A 12,290-nucleotide genomic window follows, 5' to 3' on the forward strand; every position below is an offset into this window, starting at 1 on the left:
CCCCCCCCTCCCCGGCGATCGTCCCATTGTTCCTGGTTGACGTACTTCCGTCCTTTGGGGAGGGGAGACGAGGGGGAGGGCTTCGTCAGTTGCGCAGCCGCGCTGGGAACCCACGCCACACCGTGGGCCGAGGGGGAGGGGCTGGGGCGGGGCCCCGGCGCGCCTCGCTGCACTGCGGTGTGACGCCGCGGGGGTGACGTCACGGCAAAGTGAAGCGGCGCAGTAGCGTACGGTAGCGGACGCTTCACGCTGCGACATTGACGTCATCACACATATGTGAAACGTTGTGGGCCTTTGGGCGGGTCTTGATCCCCAGCCTCCATTTCCACCTCGCTTCAGCTCAATGCTGGCCAGTTCTCCTTTGATATCTTATCAGAATTATTGCGAATTCCCTCGACCAACACACAACACAAACCTACAAACTGTAGAGACAACCTGGCCGTGGGCCGTTCTCCACCCTTGTGTAGTGCTGAGTGCCTGATCAGCTACCGCAGGCGACCGACGGCCGCTTCGGCTCAGCGTCGCCGCGGTCGCGGTCAGCACACCCGACTCGGGCGGCAGGGGGAGCCCCGGCTCGCCCGCGGACGGGCGTCCACTAGCGGGGCCGGTTATTGCGACAGCCTGGGGCAGCCTGACTGCGCCGGTACCTGCCCTCCCCCCCCCCCCCCCCCTACAGTGCCGCCGGTGAAAGGGAGGACGCGGCCGGCGCGGGGGGGAGGGGAGGGGCTGGCGTCTGTCTTGCCAGCCAGCGCGGCGATTTCTGGGGATGAGTGACCGGCTGCGGCCGGTGTGCCGACGGCCGGGCAGCGCCGGCGCTCACGTGCCGACGGCCTGGCGGCGCCGGCGCTCACGTGCCGACGGCCGGGCGGCGCCGGCGCTCACGTGCCGACGGCCGGGCGGCGCGCCGGCGCTCTCGTGCCGACAGCCTGGCGGCGCCGGCTCTCACGTGCGACGGTCGGGCGGCGCCGGCTCTCACGTGCCGAAGTCCTGGCGGCGCCGGCGCTCACGTGCCGACGGTCTGGCGGCGCCGGCTCTCACGTGCCGACGGTGGGCGGCGCCGGCTCCGTGCCGACAGCCTGGCAGCGCCGGCGCTCACGTGCCGACAGCCTGGCGGCGCCGGCGCTCACGTGCCGACGGCCTGGCGGCGCCGGCGCTCACGTGCCGACGGCCTGGCGGGCGCCGGCTCTCACGTGCCGACGGCCTGGCGGCGCCGGCTCTCACGTGCCGACAGCCTGGCAGCGCCGGCGCTCACGTGCCGACAGCCTGGCAGCGCCGGCGCTCACGTGCCGACGGTCGGGCGCCGGCGTCACGTGCCGACGGCCTGGCGGCGCCGGCGCTCACGTGCCGACGGTCGGGCGGCGCCGGCTCTCCGTGCCGACGGTCGGGCGGCGCCGGCTCTCACGTGCCGACGGCCTGGCGGCGTCGGCTCTCACGTGCCGACGGCCTGGCGGCGCCGGCTCTCACGTGCCGACGGTCGGGCGGCGCCGGCTCTCACGTGCCGACGGTCGGGCGGCGCCGGCTCTCACGTGCCGACGGTCGCGCGGCGCCGGCTCATGTGCCGACGCGCACCGGCACCGCTGCTGTCGCCGCTCAGCCCCTGCGCGGAAAGTTATTGATTAGAGGAAACATTTCACATGTGAAGATATTGAGGCAAGCATCATATTGATGAAACAAGCTCATTTCTAACTATTGGTATACTTTTTAATCTAATTTATTATTTTATTAAATTTACTTCATTATCTTTTCAGTATATCTATTAATTATATATCTAATTTAATAAATTTAAACTAATTGGTGTACTGAGTAGATATCCTCCACAATGCGCCTGGGTTTGATCACGTTATCGTGCCGTGCACTACACTGATTACGAACCAGTTGACGGACGTTATATCTGGAAATGGAGTTCACGAACGCCAAACATAAACGCCTTGACAACAACATCTTTTCCTGGCCCTGGTCGCCGCATGGCTTATGGAATGCCAGGATTTTAATGATGTTATTATGACGTCATGGATGTCAAGGTGACTGAAACTTTCTCCGATGCACATTTTCGCCGGCGTGCAGCTCAGAAACTAGAGGCGCTTAGGTCCTAAGAAGGGCGGGATTGTGAACAGCACCAAAAGTCCTCAAGATGGCTATTTCGGTTCAAAACCCCAAACAGATGTGGAACACTCCCTTTAAGTCACGAAATGTTAGAGCTGGCTTTGATGGGTATTACCTGACCTTCAGCTGACCTTCAGGGTGATTGGGACACTCTTGACGACTCATAAGTCCCTGGAGAGTACCACTGGAACCTGGCACTAAGTAAGTGAGCTCAACCAGCGTTGATCCGTTTCGACTCAGCTTCTGGAAGACCTGCCCATTATCCGAGCCGGTTTTGTGTGGAGCATAACGGGTTGTGAACATTGAGGCCTGCACAGCTTACCTTCAGCTGAACGCACCTCCGCCTTGGTTTGCCCTCGGGAGAAGGGTATCACAGGGGTCGTGGAAGGGGCCGACGAGATGCGCCGGGGTTCGGACCCACTTGTGACAGCCGCATTCGCTGCATCCGTCTCCATTCATCCTCTGACGGACAGCGCCGTAGTTGTTTTGTTCTGAAAGATTGCGGTCCGTGGGGATGTGACCGGCGTGACGCAGCTCAGAACCGACTTGTGAGGCGCAGCCATTGACGGTGGCCACAGCGTGGCAGCGCGTCTCACACCTCTTTGTTCAAACCACCAAGCTTTATTCGCCATCGTAGTGGTCTTTTCTGGCGGTGATGCAGTTCATGACCGCGGAGGAGTTCCTTGCTTCACGGATGTGCGCCGAGCCTCAAGATTTTCTGGCTCGTCGTCATTAAGAAATAGTTAATTATTTGAAATACACTTTGCCAACGCAACGTGCACTGAGGATTTAGGTCGTTCAGATCGTTTTTTTTCTGTGCCAAGCAGATCAGCTATGATGCAGCGAAATAATGGCGTTCAAATACCACGCCAAAGAAAGCAGCCCACTGCGTGCGTTCTTTGCAAGGCAACCACAATGGGATGGACCTACATTTAGGCCGACGTTAGAGGTATAATGCGGTTCCAAAATCATCGACGCTTTAAATTACAAGATGTGGGAATAAACAAGTGGAAGTAAGGATGCTTAAAATAGACTGCCGGCGCGCAGTATGGCAGGTATGTCCGAAAATTATTGGAGCGTTATACTGGTGTCCTTCACACAATCCTTGCGGTCTGGCAGGTAGAGATGTAGGCCCCCGCTCTTCGTGCTCATCGGTCGGGCCTGCCAGTTTAAGGCACCTTAAGGTACCAGGTTTAAGGTACCTGGGTATGGGCACTCTAGAGCTTGTCTAAATATTTGTTTTGTAGAAACCTGGAATAAAATGTTTATATATACATATACATATATACATATACAAATACATATATATATATATATATATATATATATATATATATATATATACATCATAGCCCTCCCAAAATTGGTAATTCAAATGAAACAACGTGTAGTTTCACAGCTTACCTCGTCTTGTTTTCTTAAATGCACTGGCGGCTGCGCTGCGAGCACTGCCTCCGTTCGCAGACATGACACTTGTCTGCGAGCGTCCGTTCTGGCAACGTGCCCCGTGATCGCGACACTCGCGAATCAATCATTCGAGATGCTTCAGGGACACAAGAGCGCACCAGGCTTGATGCGAAACACCCTGGACAAGCCTGTGCTTCGCTGATGGCGTAGTTGAGTGGGATGAACGGTCATCTTGTATTGTGGTCGGCTATGGGTCAGTCATAGTAAAATTGAGCAGCCCTTTGAGCGTCATAGGCCGCTCTCTGCACGTTGGATGTGTGCTATCTCCGCTGGAGGCATAACACACAGAGTTGCGTCATGCACTCAGCACTTGACTCGCTGCCCAATTTACCAGCCCTGTGCTCGCCATGATCCGTGTTCCACACCAGCTCTGTGCTCGCCATGCTCGCCTGTGTGCTCGCGCATTAGATCCGGCACGATCCGTCTTCCGCGCCAGCTCTGCGCTCGCCATGATCCGTGTTCCGCACCAGTTCTGTGCTCGCCATGATCCGTGTTCCGCACCAGCTCTATGCTCGCCGTGATCCGTGTTCCGCATCAGCTCTATGCTCGCCGTGAGCCGTGTTCCCTATTGGCATGGCTGGCCCGACTCTAGCTTCTTTGCTCTGCACGCTCTCCTCCGCTTCGAACGCATAGTGCCTGTTTGGTTCGCTGCTCAACACCCCCGTTCCATGCTCACTCTCATCACGAGCGCCTTGTTCTCCGCTCGTTTACCTTGTTTCATGATCACCGGGTTTTCCGCTCACTGTTCACCATGTCCCGTTCCATCGTGTCTGCCACGTTCTCAGTTATCCATGTTCTCAACGTCCACCACTCAATCTTTCCACTATGCTTCCCGTTCACCGTGCTCACCATGCGCACTCTTCACTAGTTACACGTTCGGCAAGCCACTGGTGGGCGCCAACATCACCATCAACGCCACGTCCAGCGTGTCCTCCTTCCAACGGGAACGGAACCCGGAGCTGCTCAAGAACATCTCCGACTATCAGCTTAGTGACGAGAAGGGCTGCGCAGTCTTCGATCTGCTGGTCAGCAAGCTGGGCATCGGGATCCCCAGGATCGGGAGCGGCAATTCGGTGAGGGTTACGTCGACGTCATCCATGACGTCATCCGTGGCATCACCAGCCGGGTGACCGGAAGTGTGACGGCGCAGCACGTCAGCTTCCGTGAGGAGTTACTCGCTGGCTTGCGGACGGCACGCTTGTTACAGTAGGTTCAGCTGGCTGGTGGACGACACGCGTATTACAGTAAGTTTGGCCCGAACTGTGCGAAAGCGCGTGCGGCGCGGCGCTATGCCGAGCAATGTGTGCTCACGTCCGGTGAGGAGGGCAATCGACTGGGGAGCGCCGGGGACCGTGGTCCGTGTGGCGAACACCATGGAGAGCATGTGCTCACGTCTGGTAAGGGAGTGTGACTGTTTGGTACTACGGCCGTAGTTCATCTGAGCGGCGGCACGCGGAGTAGAGTAGTGCAGCACCCAAGGCGGTGATTGCTTACCCACACACGCTTCGTTTTGCACACCTGCGCGCGCGTGTTAACAGTGTGTGCTAACACGCTGTTCCTCCGTCTCTACTAGAAGATTTGGGGGGAGGGGGGCACGGGAGCCCCTCTTTCATGGCATACCGGTGGATGAAACAAGCTAGTTGGGGTGTTTCCGCCCATCTGGTGTGCGTGGTTGACCGTAAGCACCAGCCGTGCTAAGGTTAGTGATATATATAGCGCAGCAGACATTGCCAGTCGCAGCCTCCGATAGCGCTTCATCCAATAAAATGATGAACATTTCCTGGAAGGACTCGCCTGCTATGCTACAGCAACCACACGGTAAGGATTTATTACAGAGGCTTGCTTGCCATGTTGTTCATGGTGGTCCGTCCTCTCTCCACGTATACCCTGTTATCGGGCACATACGAACGCAAATGTATACCCTGTTATCGGGCACATCCGAACGCAAATGTATACCCTGTTATCGGGCACATCCGAACGCAAATGTATACCCTGTTATCGGGCACGTACGAACGCAAATGTATACCCTGTTATCGGGCACATCCGAACGCAAATGTGTACCCTGTTATCGGGCACGTACGAACGCAAATGTATACCCTGTTATCGGGCACATACGAACGCAAATGCAAACCCTGTTTTCGGGCACATACGAACGCAAATGTATACCCTGGTATCGGGCACATACGAACGCAAATGTATACCCTGTTATCGGGCACATACGAACGCAAATGCCGTCTACACTGCTCGGGATTTCTCGTTTCTGCCATGCTTAGCCTGTTCAGCCTTTTCGGCCTGCTTATCCTGCTCCGTTCGGCAGATAACCGTGAAAGTCCTGGTTGAAGAGAAAGGCACGGGCCTGACGCAGGCGGCGAGCAAGGGCATCAACCAGAAGTTCAGGTTCATCAGTCTGCAGCGGAAAGACAAGATCCAGTCGTACCTGAAGCCCAACCTGCCCTACTATGGACGAGTGAGTCACGCCGTGATGCATTACAACACGCAGACCAAGCTGATGTTGAGGGGAAGAGCATTTGCTTCCCCCTTCCCCTTAGACCCGCGTTTTTCTCTTTTAATACCGTAGGCGCTGCTTCGGTTTTCCTATGTGAGTGGTGGCTGAGCCTCCCCCGCCGTTAAGGGTGGGTGAGCCCTTGGGTGAGGCCCAACCGTCCGTGGCTGCTACGGATGCGCCAGTCTTGGTTGCCATAGCAGTGTGTGCTCTGCAATGTAGCGCATGGAACATCCATCGTATAAGTTGGAGCGTACTGGGATGGAACCCACGCTGGCTGTCGTCTACAGAGCACGATCCACGTGCACTCAAAAGAAAAAAGCGTGTGCCGCCCACTTCATCAGGGGGTATGCAGAGCGTATTATCATCGGGGCGTATGCAGGAGCGTAGTATCATCAGGGGCATATGCAAGAATTCTCCGTGGGCACAATCAAATAAAAGTATGAAATGGGCGAGATTTCTTGCATGGTGTAAAACGACATCGTGTGTGGCCGATCTGGCGTTTGGTTTGTCTTGTGTGTTTCAAACTTTTAATAGCCAGCGTGCATCTCACGCACGTATAAATGCATGCGATCAGCTTGGCATAAAAGACATAGTCCCGGAAGCCTTGATGTGCATCGGCGCCCGACATGTGGAGGTACTCCCAAACGCATGCCGTCGCAGCTCAGCCGGAGATGAGATCGATGTGTGTATGACACTGCCCTGGCGCCTGAGGCTGGCATGTGTATGACATTGCCTTGTAGCCCGTTTGATCTGAGTATTTTCGAAAGAACGCTGGTAAATGGTGTTTGCATCCCAGAAATTACCAACTTCAATGCGTCACTTCACTGCTCCCTTTTGTGCATCACATGTCTTTGTATCCCCCATTTCAATTTTTAAAGCTCATTTTGCGTTTTCTTTCTGAATGCAACCCATGTACCTAAGGCCGTTGCTCGACATGCGCTTCGGTACTTCGAAACGGTAGGGTTATTGGTATACTGCAGATAATAGAATGCCACACGATCTTCACTGCGTTCTGAGTCGTCTCGTGTCGACGCTGTCGCGTCAGTGGTACTCTTTCCACACTGGTGGGCCAGTGGGACCACACTGGTGAGCCAGTGGGACCACACTGGTGGGCCAGTGGGACCACACTGGTGGGCCAGTGGGACCACACTGGTGGGCCAGTGGGACCACACTGGTGGGTCAGTGGGACCACACTGGTGGGCCAGTGGGACCACACTGGTTGGCCAGTGGGATCACACTGGTGGGCCAGTGGGACCACTCTGGCTCCATGAGCCATCTGAGGGCTTCGCTCTGCCAGTGCGCCCCGGCATCTCCACTGTGCTGTTTCAGTTCGAGCTGAAGCGCGGGGACGACACTCCAGCCGTCAATGAAACCGTCGAGGTGTGCTACACGGCAAATTACAAGGACAGAGCGGCCAGGTGAGAGGATCGGACAGAACTGCCGTGTGTCATGGTGGGCTCGCGAGGCTTGACAAGCCGCATCACGGCACGCACGAGTCCGTCGCAAACGCGTCAGGCGGCGGTGGTTGACAGCAAGCTCCAGGACCTCGGGTCAACCTCGGGTCAGGACCTCGGGTCAACTGCCGCGTCGGGCTGGGACGGGGGCCACGGCTGTGGGCTGCAGCTGCAGGAGTTTTCATGGCGTTATCAGCTGACGCGGCTGACGGGGGCCATAACATAGTGGGGGACCGCCGCTGGGTGGGGATTCGTCAGATGTACCGAAGGCGCTAAGCTGTGCACTTCTGAATCTTCGGAGCAGGGCTGTACGCATTTCACTTCATCACGTATCGTTTGGCCTCACACAAATCGCTTACACGATCTTTGGCCTCACGCGAAATCACTCGGTCAAAATGTGGCCGTTAATTGCGGAGGGAGGGGGGAAGTGCACTTTGCGCGCGAGCATGGCGCTGTTATGAAGCAGCCGTTCCGTTTTTCAGCTCCAGTGACAAAAGCCCGAAGCAGCTTCCCAAAGATATCCTCTACAAGGCCGCTTCCAAGGTGGGTAGGCTGAAAGCAACAGCGGAGGCGAATACCACTCTATTAGTCGGCGGTTGAAGTGGCAGTGCTTGTTCAACTTTGCGTGCATCAAAGCTCCGCCCAAGCCTTCACTGAGCTTCCCTAACTGGTGCTAGCCTGGCGTCCATTGGTCTTAGTTTGGCATCTTTGTCAGGTCATTAGCCTTAACCGGACATGTTGGTCGGGTCCTTGGCCTTAACTTAACCCGATGTGTTTGTCTGACCCTCAGCCTCAGCCGACTCGTTTGTGTGACCCTTAGCCTCAGCCGACTCGTTTGCGACTTATGGCGCAGTGTGCTGCAAACAGGAACAATAGTTATGACCATGTTAAAGTCTATATCAGACATTTTCTGAGGTCGGCGAAACTTGTGCCCGTGCACTGGAGCATGCACGACAAGGTAGAGTCAATTTTAAACCCTGTCACCGTTCGCGGTACCGAACAAACCCTTCTGATCGGTCACGTGACTCGAAGCGATCTCGCGTCACGCACCGTGTCTTCGTCTTACACCTGGCGGCTTCCCATTTCCTTGCGACCTTGGCGGACACCAATGCACTTCGCATCACTACAACCACATAACTGGCAATCCCTCTCCCGGGACCCATCGTGACCCCTCGTGACCTCTCGTGACTCCTCGTGACTCCTCGTGACCACTCGTGACTCCTCTTGACCGCTCGTGACCCCTCGTGACCCCTCGTGCCCCTTCGTGACCCTTCGTGCCCCTTCGTGACCCCTCGTGCCCCATCTCTCCGGCTGTAACCTCTCGCGAACCTTCCGTGCCCAGTTCTCTGAGAAGATAGACGCTGAGTTCGGCTACACGCCGCTGATCTGGGAGACGGAGTCGCCCAAACGCCGATCCACCAAAAAACAGTGTCGTGAATATCTCACGAACGAAGATGGCCACATTGTCTACTTCATCCCCGCGCAAGCCGAGGACATCGACAGCCTCGACCTCGAGGTAAGCCGTCGGAATACACCACAAAGCACTACGTCGCGCCGGGACGCACTGTTTTCCAACTACGCTGCGCCGGGAAACACTGTTTTCTACCACGCTGCGCCGGGAAGAACTGTCTTCTACCACGTTGAGCCGGAGCGCACTGTTTTCTACCACGTTGAGTCGGGACGCACTGTTTTCCACTACATCGCACGGCGTTGCGTCGCGTGCCTCCCATGGCACGGCGTTGCGCCGCGTGCCACCCATCGCGGCCTGGGTGGGGCGTCGCGTGCCGCCCATCGCGGACTGGGTGAAGCGCCGTGTGCCACCCATGGCGGCCTGGGTGGACGTATGTCATTCAAACTCGTTCAACGGCTCTGCACGATGCTGCACGGGCTTCACCAGCTAGGGGCCACTGTGCCGTGCTGGGTGGTATTCAGGCACGTCCAAATACAAGCGCATGGCCCATGGCAAAATACGAGCCCATAATATACCACCCATTCCTGCACCAAGACAGCAACTTGTCGGCATTGAACTGTCGTGCCCCACAGGTAGTATCGTAAGCAATGGCCGCCTCGCCCTGGATACCGGGCTGTCACTGACATTGGTTTGTCCTCACGTATAGTGGTCTCGAAGTTAGAAACCGCAGTTGCCCGCGTGGGTGCGAAATGGAAGCCCAGGACGTTCACAGACATGCGAGCATGCCAGTGATACACTGGTGCACGGGTATACTCGTAATTCTAGGGCACGAGTACAGGAGCATTGCTAGCACACGAGGATACGAAAAGTGATGTCCCTAGTCTTGCATGCTCATATGCAATTTAAGGTAAAGGGTGTGCAAATTCCGTTCTTCAGAGATTAGTTCACCCCAGTTTGACTATACTTACGCCTTGGATTGGCACCCCTCCCCGACATGACTCTGACCTGACTACCCCGCTCGCGCCTGTTCTAGACAAGCTCCGAGGTGGATGGCGACACAGACAGAGAATTCGACTCGCTGCGGGCTTTCTTCTCGCCGTCACGGTCGTACATCAGCATCGACTCGCACCTGCTGCCTCCGCTGCTGCCCTGCTCCGGCGACGTCACCGTCCAGCTGCTCACGTCGCAGGAGGGACCAGCGCCGCCCATGGTCTACAAGGTGAGGCCAGTGTGGCGGTGTCGCGGGAGGGACCAGCGCCGTCCGTGGTCTACAAGGTGAGGCCAGTGTGGCGGTGTCGCAGGAGGGACCAGCGCCACCAACGGTCTACAAGGTGAGGCCAGTGTGGTCGTGTCGTCGCAACACTTGGCGTCCTGGGAACCGATGTACTGTCGCTAAGGCCCCGAAAGAGACTGAAATCGGAGGAAAATGCAGGCTGTCCCTAGATGAATGAATTTATGAATAGGACTGAAAGCCGTGAGCCCAAAATTGTCCGCAAAAGGTGTCATTTTTCAGCGGATTTCTTGAATTTAGTACACTGGGCGAGGACGTGCACCGGAAGGGATGTCATTGAGGTGTGGATAAAGAAAAGACGAACGGAGAGGTGAATGCGTGGTCTGCGACACATTTCTCTCACAAGATATACTGAAAAGTTGCTACTGTTATAAGACACGTGTACAGGCAGGTCGCGTCAACGCTGTGAAGGCAGGGTCCGGTGATATGTGAGTAAATCAAGGTCAGGCACCCGGTGGAGGTCATTCGTAGGCAGGGTCCAGTGATGTGTGAGTCAAGTGTCAGGATCAGACACCCGGTGGAGGTCATTCGTAGGCAGGGTCCAGTGATGTGTGAGTCAAGTGTCAGGATGAGATACCCGGTGGAGGTCATTCGGGCAGGGTCCAGTGATGTGTGAGTCAAGTGTCAGGATGAGACACCCGGTGGAGGTCATTCGTAGGCAGGGTCCAGTGATGTGTGAGTCAAGTGTCAGGATGAGATACCCGGTGGAGGTCATTCGTAGGCAGGGTCCAGTGATGTGTGAGTCAAGTGTCAGGATGAGACACCCGGTGGAGGTCATTCGTAGGCAGGGTCCAGTGATGTGTGAGTCAAGTGTCAGGATCAGACACCCGGTGGAGGTCATTCGTAGGCAGGGTCCAGTGATGTGTGAGTCAAGTGTCGATGAGATACCGGTGGAGGTCATTCGTAGGCAGGGTCCAGTGATGTGTGAGTCAAGTGTCAGGATGAGATCCCGGTGGAGGTCATTCGTAGGCAGGGTCCAGTGATGTGTGAGTCAAGTGTCAGGATCAGACACCCGGTGGAGGTCATTCGTAGGCAGGGTCCAGTGATGTGTGAGTCAAGTGTCAGGATGGGATACCCGGTGGAGGTCATTCGTAGGCAGGGTCCAGTGATGTGTGAGTCAAGTGTCAGGATCAGATACCCGGTGGAGGTCATTCGTAGGCAGGGTCCAGTGATGTGTGAGTCAAGTGTCAGGATCAGATACCCGGTGGAGGTCATTTGAAGGCAGGGTCCAGTGATGTGTGAGTCAAGTGTCAGGATCAGATACCCGTGGAGGTCATTTGTAGGCGGGGTCCAGTAATGTGTGAGTCAAGTGTCAGAATCAGATACCCGTCGAGGTCATTTTTGACGGATAATGCCACGGCAACCGACACATGGGGATTTGGGGTTGATAAGGTGTAACGTTGGGGTACTTGGGGTAAAATAATCGAAGCCATCGAGGACCCGGCGCAGGAAATCTTACACCGGACGCAGCAGATACCGCTTCACTCCGACCCTCTGTGGATGAGGTCAAATGAAGAACTTTTGAAAAAGTGAGAAAACGTGAAGATGGAGAATCGGTCGATATGTTGTTCACATGCAGGATGTGTCCTCTGCATCCGCTGTGTTCCCTCATATACGGATGCCTTTGCTCGTCCAATGTCTTTCGCCGGTTTCCACCCTGCCAACTGAGTGTCACTCGCGTCCCTCCAGATCCTGTCACGAGGTCGGATCATCAAGGTGGGCCAGGTGAGCGGCGCCAGCCTCACGTTCCCGGTGCTCACCAAGATGGGCCCTGAGTTCAAGCTGCTCGTGTACTACATCAGGGAAAACGGCGAGGTGGTCAGCGACTCCAGGATCTTCAGCGTCGACAAGTGCTTCCCCAATCACGTACGTGGTGATACTGGCCGCGTTTGTGAGGATTTTGCAGTTAATCTCAAGTCTACGAAACAGCAGCATGACCGCGTGGTAATAAGTATGACTGGAAAGGATGATTGAAATGAACATAATGTGAGTGAAATATATGTGAATGACATGAATTTATTTGAACGCCAATAATTATGACAGTCGTGTGCAAAACAC

At 56.0% G+C, this 12,290-nt stretch overlaps 1 protein-coding gene across 1 annotated transcript; it reads left to right on the plus strand.

Moving 5' to 3' along the window:
• Positions 1 to 4,346: 4,346 nt before the first annotated feature.
• LOC119090303 (murinoglobulin-1) lies at positions 4,347 to 12,221 on the plus strand. The gene is made up of 7 exons (XM_037213091.1): positions 4,347 to 4,643; positions 5,888 to 6,037; positions 7,406 to 7,494; positions 8,013 to 8,073; positions 8,873 to 9,046; positions 9,975 to 10,160; positions 11,922 to 12,221. The coding sequence occupies exons 1-7, from the start codon at positions 4,362 to 4,364 to the stop codon at positions 12,204 to 12,206; spliced, it is 1,227 nt and encodes a 408-aa protein (XP_037068986.1). The 5' UTR covers positions 4,347 to 4,361; the 3' UTR covers positions 12,207 to 12,221.
• The last annotated feature ends 69 nt before the right edge of the window (positions 12,222 to 12,290 follow it).

Source organism: Pollicipes pollicipes, unplaced genomic scaffold, assembly GCF_011947565.3.
Source record: "Pollicipes pollicipes isolate AB1234 unplaced genomic scaffold, Ppol_2.1 Scaffold_1600;HRSCAF=1878_pilon_pilon_pilon, whole genome shotgun sequence".
Classification (NCBI taxonomy): Eukaryota; Metazoa; Arthropoda; class Thecostraca; order Pollicipedomorpha; family Pollicipedidae; genus Pollicipes; species Pollicipes pollicipes.